This window comes from Bidens hawaiensis, unplaced genomic scaffold (genome assembly GCF_021521415.1).
Source record: "Bidens hawaiensis isolate Kalapana, Puna unplaced genomic scaffold, B.hawaiensis_p1.1 tig00057745_1, whole genome shotgun sequence".
Lineage (NCBI taxonomy): Eukaryota > Viridiplantae > Streptophyta > Magnoliopsida > Asterales > Asteraceae > Bidens > Bidens hawaiensis.
Genome location: NW_027506397.1, coordinates 3,726 through 15,762, shown reverse-complemented (window position 1 = coordinate 15,762; position 12,037 = coordinate 3,726). Strand labels below are relative to the sequence as shown.

Below are 12,037 nucleotides of genomic sequence, written 5' to 3'. Positions count from 1 at the left end.
GTTTTATTCTTCTTTTGGATTGTTTAATTAAGTTATGATGGTTTATTATTTGATTATTTGCTTCCGGGCAAAGAATAATACGTTGTTTTTATTTTAGCATTGCATTTTTAAAATTTGTTTGTTTTTTGTTATGTTTTCTAGGATACTCGAAACCCGATTAACCCAACCCGAAAATACCCAAACCCAAAAACCCGTGAGAGATTTTGGTTGGGTTTCGGGTCAAGATTTAAAACTTTGAAACCCGAAGAACCCGGCACGAAAAAACCCGAAACCCGAAGAACACCCCTATTAGCAATTATGAAAACTAATGTTTAAACTTGAGATTTAAAATGAAACTACAATTGTGGTGTCGTTTTTTTTAAATCTTATTATTGTATGAGATTTTTTGTGGTTTTATGATTTTTGTAACGCATATGAATGTAGTTATAATGGAGCAGCTCCGGCACTTTAGTCACGAGCATCCGCTAAGCCTTGTCCAATTTCAGCCTAACCACGACGTCGAAAACTCTGATAGGGAGGATGAGGATGAGGATGAAGTTAAAGATGATATTGTGGTTGAAGAGGGCCACGTTGACAAATGTGATATGTGCGAGGAAGAGATCTATTCATTTCATCTTTGTTACTATTCCTGTAAGGATTGTGACTACTTCCTACATGAATTTTGTGCACAATTGCCTAAAACCCATCAAAACCATCCATCACATCCGGGTCACAATCATACATTGTCCAAGAATATTCTTGGCACTCTTGAATGGAAATGTTCTATTTGTCAACTTAATAAATCATGGTTCTACAATTACTTTTGTTCCATATGTGGATTCACCATGGACATAATTTGTGCTACTTTGTCCGAACAAAAGATGGACCACCCAAGTCACCCTCACCAACTGCAACGTTATTTTGGTCGGACAATATCTAGTTGTAATGCTTGTGGTGATGAACATAGTGGGACATTTTACTATTGTACCACTTGTTTAATGTTCAGGATCCACTAGCACTGCGCTATACTTCCGGTCAAGTTACTTATCCAACATTCTATGAATGAGAGTTTTAGTCATTCTCATTTCCTTACTCTTACCTATTCCTTTCCTATTAATGATATGCAAGATAAGTTCTTTCCTAACTGTAGAGTTTGTGAGAAAGGTTTTGATCCTGTCCAAAGCTTTTGTACTTCTTACTTGTGGCATTACAGATGTGATAAATGCCGATATTACGTGCATGTTGATTGTGCGACTTCAAGGAAAGAGCTATTTATGTCATCTGTATTGATGCATGCTGGTGAGAAATATATTAAATATGCTTTACTTTGTAATACTTAAGATTATGCTTATTAGTTTAAGCTTAACCCTTTATGTCATTCATTTATTAGGCTTTGGCAAAACTTACAAAAACTTTAAAGACGAGGATCATCCTACTCTACTTCGCTGTCCATTTCCTGATGAAAGTGTCAACCTTCTGATGCACCATTTTATAAACAAAGGTGAATCAGTTATCAAAAGGAAGATTGATGGTGAAATGTTTTGTCATCCACACCCATTGATTCTTGTTGACGCACTTCTTAACAGCTCGGTTTCTCTCCATGATCCCATGAGAAGAGTGGAAGTCTTGTGTGATGGATGTGTGAGACCAATCATGAGCGTGCCCTTTTACAAGTGTTCCCAACATCATTGTGATTTTGTTCTTCATGAGTGGTGCGCTAGACTACCCTCTGAAATACAAGACCATTACAACCACCCAGAGCATACACTTGTTTTCTTGCAAAAAGTCCCTGAATTGTCAGGTGTGTTTTGGTGTAAGATTTGTAGGAAGCCTTGCAATGGTTTCACATTTGGATGTAAGCAATGTGAATATTATGTGGATGTCAATCGTGCCTTCATACCTAATGCGATCACACACGAAGCTCATCCTAACCATCTCCTCTAAAGATTTAAATCTATGAATTTAGAGACCTGTAAGGCATGTAAGTGGTATTTAGCAGATGAAGTGGCGTTCCGATGTCCAACTTGTGATTTCTATCTACATACAAATTGTGCTTTGTTATTACCTAGAACGATTAGGCACAAGTATGATAAGCATCCACTTAGTCTAAGATACTATCCTGCTGAGAACCATAGTAGCAAATACTTTTGTGAGATTTGTGAGGATGAATTAAACCCGACAAACTGGTTCTATCATTGCAGCACGTGTGCCTCATCTATGCACAGTGCATGTGCCCCCTTAAAGCTTCAATGTGAGCAATCTACATATTCCCGGGATCCATATTCTATCTTCACGTATATCAATGTCAAGTTTGGAAGAACACTTGAGATCGGAAATCACTCACACTCTGTAACATTTGTGCAAGGGGTTAATGCTGATGGTAAATGCATTATGTGTGATGAAGAACTACAATATGAAATGATCTTTAAGTGCTTACGGTGCAAGCTTGCAATTCATAATCGGTGTGTGCTAGCTGCTGCTGATTCTCATGGCTAGTTTTAAAATTAGATTAAATTATAAAGGGGTAATTTGATGAATATGGTTTACTTTTGTCATGGGGTGTTACTTACCATCTGACCCGTTGTATATCATTTCAGTACTTTTCTAATATTAATATAACTCGTTCTTTCTTTTATTAAAATGTATGATTTGCCAATCAACTATAATAAAAGTATTATGTAATCTTTGAACATAAATGTTTGTATTTGTACAAAATACAATATTTCTCGTAAGCCAAAGGATGTTCATGATGTGAATTTAGATCAACAAATGGGACCTGGGGCATCTTGCTAGGGGTGTGTTCAAAATAACCGAGAAAAAAAATCGAAAACCGAACCGTATTCGTAATCGGAAAAACCGAATTCCGAATCCAAAACATTTTGGACCAACGAAGAAAACACATGTTGTGGGGTGCCAATATCCTTAACACCCGGTCTAAATAATAATTTGTAATTTTAGTGTTTTTATAGTTTATACAGATCAGATAAACAAGTTAACATTACACCCAAATTAAACAAGACTAAAATAACAAAGTAGCAAACTATCAATAAAAAACAGTAAAAATCATGAATGAAAATTAATTCATCCAGTCAACCAGTTAGGCTAACTTTGACTCGAACTCATTTTTAAACTTTATACCAGTATGTTTTTACCAAGTTAATTATAAAAAAAGGTATAAAAAAACAATTGTGAAAATAAAAACTATTGTGGTCAAAACTGAAAAAATGAAGAGTAGTGTGACCAAAGCGGATACTTTTGCGTTGCTAAAACCCTAAAAAAACTAACTCCAGATCTCATATTATTATTATTATTATTATTAATATTAATCTGTAATAATCCGATTGTTGCAGGTTTCCGTCTGATTGAGTAGTAATAATGGCTGCCAACAACAACACGCCGAATGCATTAGACAAGGAGCAGGTAATTAATTCATTTCATCTTCAAATTGAAAATTGAATGATTTCATTTAGTTTGTTAATTAAATCAGTTAGTTAGTTTAGTTAGTTATTGGATCTCAATGAAGTAGCCTAACTGTTGTTTCGTCATCTAATTGTATTCTCCGTCCGTGGATTTAATTATTCAAGTTTTAGCTTAATCGCCATCGATTTAGTTTTAAGCAAACTTAGGGGCTAGGGCTGTAAACGAATTTAACCGAAATGTCATTAAAACACATTAAAAGCCTTTAATGAACATACATAAACATAAATGGACGTAAACGGCCGCATTATTGATCGTTCACAAACGTAGCCTCTGTTTGTGTTAGTTTGTTTTGTTAATCAAACGGAATATATGTTCATGTTCTTTTGTTTATTAACGGAAGAACCTAAATGAACTTTTCCGCGAGCAGTTCATCAATAGTTTGCCGGACGTTCGATTTGTTTACGGCCCTAGGCAAAGTAATAGGCTTGATATTGAATAAGTAAATGCCTCTTTTGTTGTTGTTCTGTGAAAAATATTAAGGAATAACTATTCGCATGATGAAGCTGATGTTGCGTTTTTGGTTTATAGATCTTTGGAATGGCGGAGAAAGAGATGGAATACAGAGTTGAATTGTTTAACAAGTAAGGGTTTTTGATCTTTGTTTAATTATTTCGAGTGTGTTTTAAGTTTAACTCAATATGGTTAGAGATAAGGGTCTGATTGTGATGCAAAAACATTTGGACAAATAAAACTGTTAGTGTAGTTATATGAATTGTATTATACCGTTTTTATGTTACATATCATGATCTATCTCTTTCAGAAGATGATGCTATTCGTTGTTATTAACTTGTTCAAGTAGAGTAGTAAACTCACATTAATGGCATGCGATATTTCACCATGAATTCTTGGTTTATTATTTGTGTGGAACTTTTAACAGTTAGGTCAAGAACCTGTTATACAAGTTGTTATCTACATAGTTATTCAAATGTGCTAGGCGCACTCAAGGCGCATAGGCCTCGCTTGGGGCCTAGGCGCAGAGCGCAAAAAAAAGTGTGGGCCTGAAGAAAAAAAGCGCACTAAAATAATAAATTAAAAATATATTATGTATATGAAAAATAATGTTATTCTTCAAATAAAATAAACAAAGTTATTAACTATTATATAACATTTAATATCATCTAATTAAGACTAAAACTTTTAAAATAGTCAAGATTTAAATGTAATTCCAAAACTTGAATAACAAAATGTATCAATATAATGCCTTTGACCTCTCCTAGATCTAAGTTTCAATAGCACTCCTTGTGTTTCTTTTGCTCGGCTTTTATTTTCACATGTTCTTGTTGTAGACATTGCCAAAGCGCTCACCTAAGAATTAGAAGCACATTTATTGAGCCTCACCTGAAAAATGGGCCTAGGCGCAGGAAGTGAGGGCGTTTAATAACTATGGTTATCTAACACATTTGTAACCTTTGATGCAGGCTAACTCATACATGTTTTACAAAATGTGTTGAGAAAAGGTATCGTTTCTTGATAATCTTAGCTTTCTTGCTGGCTTTTTTTAATATGTTGGTTTAATAATCTTACTTGTTTTAGGTACAAAGAATCCGAGTTAAACATGGGTGAAACCAGTTGCATTGACCGCTGTGTTGCAAAATACTGGCAGGTACATATTCAGATATTTTGTGTCTTAAAGTTGTATAAGCGTCTGCATCATTCCGTGTTTTGTTTAAATTATGATAACAATGATTAATGTCAATCATTTTCAGGTCACAAATCTTGTAGGCCAACTGCTTGGTTCTGGCAGACCACCCATGTGAATCGTTAGCCTTGTTATTCAATAATAATACTCGATGATTTGTTGTTACTCAAGTATGCCTAGCCTGGGAAGTTAGTGACCACATTTTAGTAATTTTGAAGATTATGACTGATAAATCATATAGATTAAGTTGTATTGCCTATATGAATGAAACAAATTTTGGAAAGATTTTGTGCTAAATTTCTTGAGACTATTATGTCACAAGGCTTTCACTTGTAGAATTTATTATGATGCTTCTTACTGATTATGTTTGTGTAAAAAGTTAAAACAATCTTGTTTTAAGACAAACCTTCATTCACTCATAGAAAAACATATGCAAGTGAGAAACGCGACTTGAACATGATGGAAAATGGATCTTGTTTGTGTTAACAAGTATGAAAACTCTGATTGACATGACTTTGGTGTCTTATGGCTCTGCAAAATGGGGTCACATCTTTACAGCTTCGGTTTGGTAGTGCGGAAAAGTGCAAACAAGGAGGATGCGTTATCACTTAACAAACTACATCACTAGTCGCGCAATCAGTTGCAACTAGGAAACTGTGTAATGCATAATTTTTAATACCTTTAATAAATAGCTAGACAGTCATGTCTCCGACGGTCATCCATCTGGCGTCCCAACTCATTGGAGCTTTGTAAGATCTTTTTTTCTATTAACATCATCTCAGTTAGTGACACACACAGGTCTATGAAGTAACCATCAATAACCCTGTTATTCAGGTTATGTTCTAACTACCACATATAATCTCACAAATTGCAATCTGTTTACAAATCCAACTCATTCAATTTTCCTTTTGACATGTTTTAAATATTACATGAACCAAACATCAATTTTCACAACCAAGTGAGTCGAATTTGTGAACTATATCTTCTAACCCGTACGAATAATAAAACTTGCAAAACAAACAGTCGGTTCAATACAATCATCAACTAACCTTCAAAGAAACCAATGCGCATATCCACACCTAAAACCATTCCTACCAACATAAAACCAAAACCAACGCATATTCAGTTTCATTTCGTTTCCAAATCCAACGAGACTGCATCTTTAAGCATTTCATGTGCATCTTTGTCCATCCCCAGGCTAAATAAAGCAGCCGCCTGAAGATAAAGTGCGGTTGACCAATCAGGATTTATCACTTGAGCTTGCATTGCGTCTCCTAACGCCTCTTGTGCCTTGTTTATCATCAAATAACTCAAACAACGCCTTACATACATAGTCGGTGACACCATTGTCCCACTCTCAATAAACTGCGAAATCCAAGATAAACCATAATTTGTATCAACTCATTAATAAATAAAAGTGTTGGATAATATCATGTTACTTACATTTGTGTAGCATTCTATCGCAGTAGTAAAATCCTTGGCCCGAAAAGCATTGTCCCCATGCTTCTTACCATTTAATGTGTCGTGTAGTTGACTAGTCCACATTTGGAACGAAAGCTACAAAGGAAATAAATAAACGCGTATTAATATAAATTTATAAACATTTTTAAGCTTATTTGAAATAACAATGATAATAATGATACCTCATCTGTAACCCCTTCATCGCCACTATATCCTATCTTTTCCAGTATCTCGTGTATGGCGGTTAAATCCATTCTCGAGCATGCATCTCCAAGAGGTGACAGGTTTAATATTTGTGTTGTAGGTGTTGGTTCGTTACCGATTCCCAGTAATACAAGGGATGAAGCCTGTAAAATTATAACTAAATCATATTAAAAAAACTGGACTCTAATAGACGAACCAAATGGAGCATGTTAGTGTTCGTTTGTTTAACTTTAAGAGAACAAACAATCGAACATGAGCAATCAAACGAGCGGGTTTTTCTTGTTCGTTTCTTTGTTAACAGTATAAACAAATGGTTCACGAACGTAACTGAACATAGATGAACGAAAAAAATGTGAACAATGTGTCTGGTCAAAAATATTATCACAACTAGACTAAATTGAAAAACATGAATTCATATTAACAAGCGTAAAAAACGAACTTAAACAAGCGTAAGCATACAAACATAAACAAACTTAAATGAATGAACATAAATGAAGGAATTAGACATGTGTTCATGTCCGTTCGTTTATTAAATATATGAACTTCCCGACGCACGGTTCACGAACGGTTCATTTAACGCTTGGTTCATTTACAAGCCTAATAAAAATTACTAAATAATATATATTATGTTTTATATCATATAAAGTTATACTTTATTATAATTATAATACATGCTATATATGTATGTAAATTAAATAATCAAATGATAATAAATGATAAACGTAGTTAGGAATAATAAGTGGACTTACATCTGTTTGTTTTTGAAGAGGAGTAAGGGAGGCCACAACCGATTTGGCATTGGGCCTCTCTCGGGGTTCATATTGCAAACAACGGGATGCAATTCTAACTAACTCGGTTCCATCATCATTAGAGAAATGACCCTCTAAACATGAATCTGTTAGCATTTGAAAATTCTTCCCTTTTATTAAATCAAGTGCCTGCAAAAACAAAGATTTAGGGGCTTGTAAACAAACCAACAGAACACGAACATACCATGTTCTTTTTGGTTCGTTAAAACAATGAACAAGTTCGTGTTCGTTTATGTTCGTTCTTTAATGATAAAACTAGTTAAAAGCAGTGTTTAGAACAATGTATTGAGCCTAAAAATATAACTATACTGAGTTTTAATGAACGCAGATGAACGAACTTAAACAAACGTAAACTAATGAACGAACATTAACAGACGGAAATGTACAAACTAGACATGTTTTTCTGTTCGTATCGTTTAACTAATCAAACAAAACTTTGTGTTCATGTTCGCTCATTTATTAAATAAACGGACTTCCCGCCGAACGGTTTCCAAACTTGAATGAACTTACGTGGCTCGGGGGAATATGTTTCCCGCTCAGAAGATCGAGTAATATAGTACCGAAGCTGTAAATTACACTTTCGGCTATCACTCTACCTGCCAAACAACAAAATTAACACAAGTTAACATTAATTAAAATAGTCATTAAATTATTTACCATTTTATGACCATTTGTTATATACCTGTTCTCATATATTCTGGAGGCGTGAAAGCTAAATTCGTGCTATAGCTTTTTCCATCCCGGCTATTCTTCATTAGCCCAAAACACGAGAGCCTCGGATTGCATTCCTACACAATACAATAATAAGAACACAAGACACCATAAACAAAAAAAAACAATTTTCAAAAATTATTATATCTAATATTTTGTTACCTGATCAAACAATACTCTATAAGCATTAAGGTCATGGTACAAAGCCCGACCTTTGCTGCTGCAGTAATCTAATGCTTGTGCTAAATACAGAGCAACTCGTAACCGCATGGCCCATTTCAATGGTTGGCTTTCCCCTACATAAATTATAAGTTTGTTACAAATTATGAACATTTGAAATGGTAATTAATAAGTAATAAGTTATAAAGAACTGACAGTGAAATAGATGTTTGGATAAAGTTTCATGAGGCATGAACTCTGCCACTAGCAATCTTTCATTTCCTTCATAGCAACATCCCAACAAATTGGCTAATCTTGGACTCCTAAGTTGTCCAACAGCTTTTGCTTCATCCTAATGACCGAATTAACACGTAATTAGTTATTTAATTAATCTGTTTAATTAGATAAGCGTGCAATAACTAACAAAAACCCTAAAAGGGGACACCAAGGTAGGTTGTCTTTTTTACCCGAAACCCAAATCCGAAGCCACCTGAACCCGAATTAGAGAGCACCCGAAAAACCCGAACCTTAAATGCAGCCGGGTTACAAGGTCACTTTTTCCCAGCTAAAAAACCCAAACCCCCATTGTCCTTTATTATAAATGCGTTTTGGTTTAGAGTATTTGGAATTATTAAGTTTTGGGATTAAAATTTCTGTTGGGACTTTTGAACAGTATCATATCGTATTGTCAAATGATGTTTAAATTTTGATGATACTTTTTAGTTGCATGATGAATTTTGATGATATTTCGTGAAGGAAAAAAAACATTTTTCCTCATTTTACATCTAAACCCGAAAACAAACAACCTGGACCGAACTAACCCGAACCCGAACCTTAAATGGGTCATATCGTGTCACTTTTTCAAGCAAAAAACCCAAACACCCCAACCCGGAAAAAAAAATCCCCAAACATTTATTGTCTTTTTTTTTTATAAATGCGTTTTGGTTTGGACTGGAGTAATAGTTTTTTTGGGACCTTATTGTAGAATGGCATTTGACTTTTGACTTTTGACTTTTGTCTTTTGATTATTGTCTACATATAAACCCGAAAACCGAACTAACCCAAACCAGAATAACCCGACCAACCCGGACTTTAATTATTGGGTAGTTTTTCAGAACACTTTTTCCAAGAAAAAAAAACTAACCCCCCCAACTCGAAAAATTCCAAAACCCGAACAATAAAAAAAGATGTTATTCACACACCTTTTTTGGATATTCACACTACCTTTTACCACACATATTATCTCTACATACACCCTATAAAAGGTGTATGAATAACACATCCCAATAAGGTAGCACTAGATCTGTTTCACACACAACGAAGGGAATTTTGTCTTTTCTTTCCCCAAAAAACACAAACAGAACCTTGAGTTTCAATAAAGACAGAATAATAATAATAAAAATAAAAATAATAATAAGTAACATACCAAGAACTGGCGAGTATCAGGCCAAGCCGATCTATTAAACCGTTTAACCGCAATAAACCGATCATCATCATCATCTTCAAGCTTGCCTTTATACACAACATTTGGTGCCTTTTCACCATGCTCAGACACAATATTCTCCACCGAAAACCCACCTGTTGCAGCCCTAAGCTGATCCAGCTTGTACTCCTTAAAAGCTGGCACCTTTAACTTATCACTTTCCGCACCACCGTTCTCTGAAACATTTCGTCGAACACGTTATGTGCATACACAAAATAAAATAAAAAAACAAAATTTTTATTAATATTTTTCATTTTTTTTAATTACATACCAAGATCAGATGGATGGGTGTCGTTGGATTTGAGACTAGACCACCCGCAAAATGAGAAGTAGAAACAACGAGATGCCATTGATGGGTATTGAAGAAACCGAGTGAAAGTTGCAGGTGGTTTTATAAGGCAATTAGAGGGTGGTTGTATATTGAAGAAATTGTGGAGTAAGATAATATAATAATAATAAAATGAAATTGTTGAGGAAAAAGTAGGAAAGGAAATGGACTTTTGTTGAGAGAGTGATCATCATTCTCCTCGTAGGTATATATATATGTATAATATGTATATGTATATGTCATGTGTCATACTTTTTCAACCTGCAAATTCATCATTCACTTTTTTTATTTTATTATTGTTTTATTTGATCTTATCATATCTTTGAATTTTTCAACTTTAGGATTTTGCCTTTGGGAATTTAGGATTGTTTTTTTTATATATAGTTTTATTTGAATAATCTGTTTTTTATTTTGTTTATTATTAGTATGTTTATAAACTTCATAGTTATTTCTAAAAAAAATTAAAAGGTTATATGATGTATCTAGTTATATTTAAAAATAAAAATACTCAGTCCAAAAAAAACAACAATAAGAAATCTTCTAGGCTGGTTATAACAATGAAGATGAGAACTAGGTTTCCTTAGGGAGGTCACCAGTTCGAATCCAAGCCAAAAAACAGAGGTTTTGTTCAGCCTGCGTTATGCTAGAGGATTTCGACTATTGTGGCGTCGCAACTGATGCCAAGTGCATCAGGGGATAAGGTTCCTCCAAGGATGCGAAGAGGACCCAAAAACCAATGGCTATGCCCTTCTAGAGAAACTCTATGAGAAACCAAACTGCGGTCGATAACCCGACCTGCAACCACTTAGTCATGTTAAATATTATTGTTGTTCTAAAAAAATATTTTTTAATAGTAGAATGTATTTACTTTATATATATGATATACATTTATATATACAGAACCGGAGTATCAGTATATTTCTACTTAAGTTATCAAAAACTATTATTTATAAAATACTGTGTTAAATAAGTCGTGTATTATACGGTGGAAAACAATATATATTAAATAACATAATATTCTTAAAAATTTTGCAACTTGTAAATTTATATAATAGAAAGGGTGAAAGGTGAAATAAGAGAAGCGAGTAAAGGTAGCTTAGGCTTACAGAATTACAAAACGTGCTAGTGAATAGTTATTTATTAATTATGTATATGTATGGTCGTAGTTGTCTTCGGTTCAACTCCAGCCATCTAAAAATACATTGTAAAACTCTGTTTACGAAGAAAACATGTAAAACGTGTTCAAGTTACCAAATCATCAACAATCCCGATTCATCCGGCGGGTGTTATGTAATAAAAACCAAGTTTCCAATGCTCTTTGTTTGTTAAAACAAGTATATCATCTTTTTACTTTTGGTTTATCTAAAAGAATGTTTTTTTTTAATATTTATCGAGTTGTTCATGTATTTATGAAAACTAGCCATCATATCTAAACTAAACATGTGTTTAAAATGTTATACTAACAAGTAACAAGGAAATTGTTGGTATCAAGTATCAACTTGATTTTCTAAATAAGTATCAAGGATTTCGGATTTAGTGTTCCTTTTTCTTTTGTATTATAGTACTACATCGTATAACATATAGTATGATTCTATGGATAAGTATCATTACAAAACTCTTAAATTATTTAATAATTTGAAGAAACCCTTAAAAATTAGCGTTTTTTTATAAATTTTTTTATATGTTAGTGTTATTTGAGTGTAGTTTTATCACTTTTTATATCCATATTTACGATTACAATTATGAAAATTAGTTTTTAAACATATCTAAACTTTTTTCTACAT

The 12,037-nt window shown here is 33.7% G+C and overlaps 2 protein-coding genes and 1 pseudogene across 2 annotated transcripts; 2 read left to right on the top strand and 1 right to left on the bottom strand.

The window, feature by feature from the left end:
- Positions 1–428: 428 nt before the first annotated feature.
- LOC143617755 (uncharacterized) lies at positions 429–2,475 on the top strand (annotated as a pseudogene).
- A 747-nt stretch (positions 2,476–3,222) lies between these two features.
- On the top strand, positions 3,223–5,438 carry LOC143617751 (mitochondrial import inner membrane translocase subunit TIM10-like). The gene is made up of 5 exons (XM_077090214.1): positions 3,223–3,399; positions 3,988–4,040; positions 4,878–4,916; positions 4,993–5,062; positions 5,166–5,438. Exons 1-5 carry the CDS (start codon positions 3,355–3,357, stop codon positions 5,214–5,216), a joined length of 258 nt encoding a protein of 85 aa, XP_076946329.1. The 5' UTR covers positions 3,223–3,354; the 3' UTR covers positions 5,217–5,438.
- A 572-nt stretch (positions 5,439–6,010) lies between these two features.
- On the bottom strand, positions 6,011–10,471 carry LOC143617750 (serine/threonine-protein kinase BSK5-like). The gene is made up of 10 exons (XM_077090213.1): positions 10,197–10,471; positions 9,869–10,101; positions 8,659–8,794; positions 8,446–8,579; positions 8,255–8,360; positions 8,083–8,168; positions 7,513–7,701; positions 6,742–6,906; positions 6,542–6,655; positions 6,011–6,463 (listed from the first exon to the last, which is right to left on the bottom strand). Exons 1-10 carry the CDS (start codon positions 10,273–10,275, stop codon positions 6,227–6,229), a joined length of 1,479 nt encoding a protein of 492 aa, XP_076946328.1. The 5' UTR covers positions 10,276–10,471; the 3' UTR covers positions 6,011–6,226.
- Between the last annotated feature and the right edge of the window lie 1,566 nt (positions 10,472–12,037).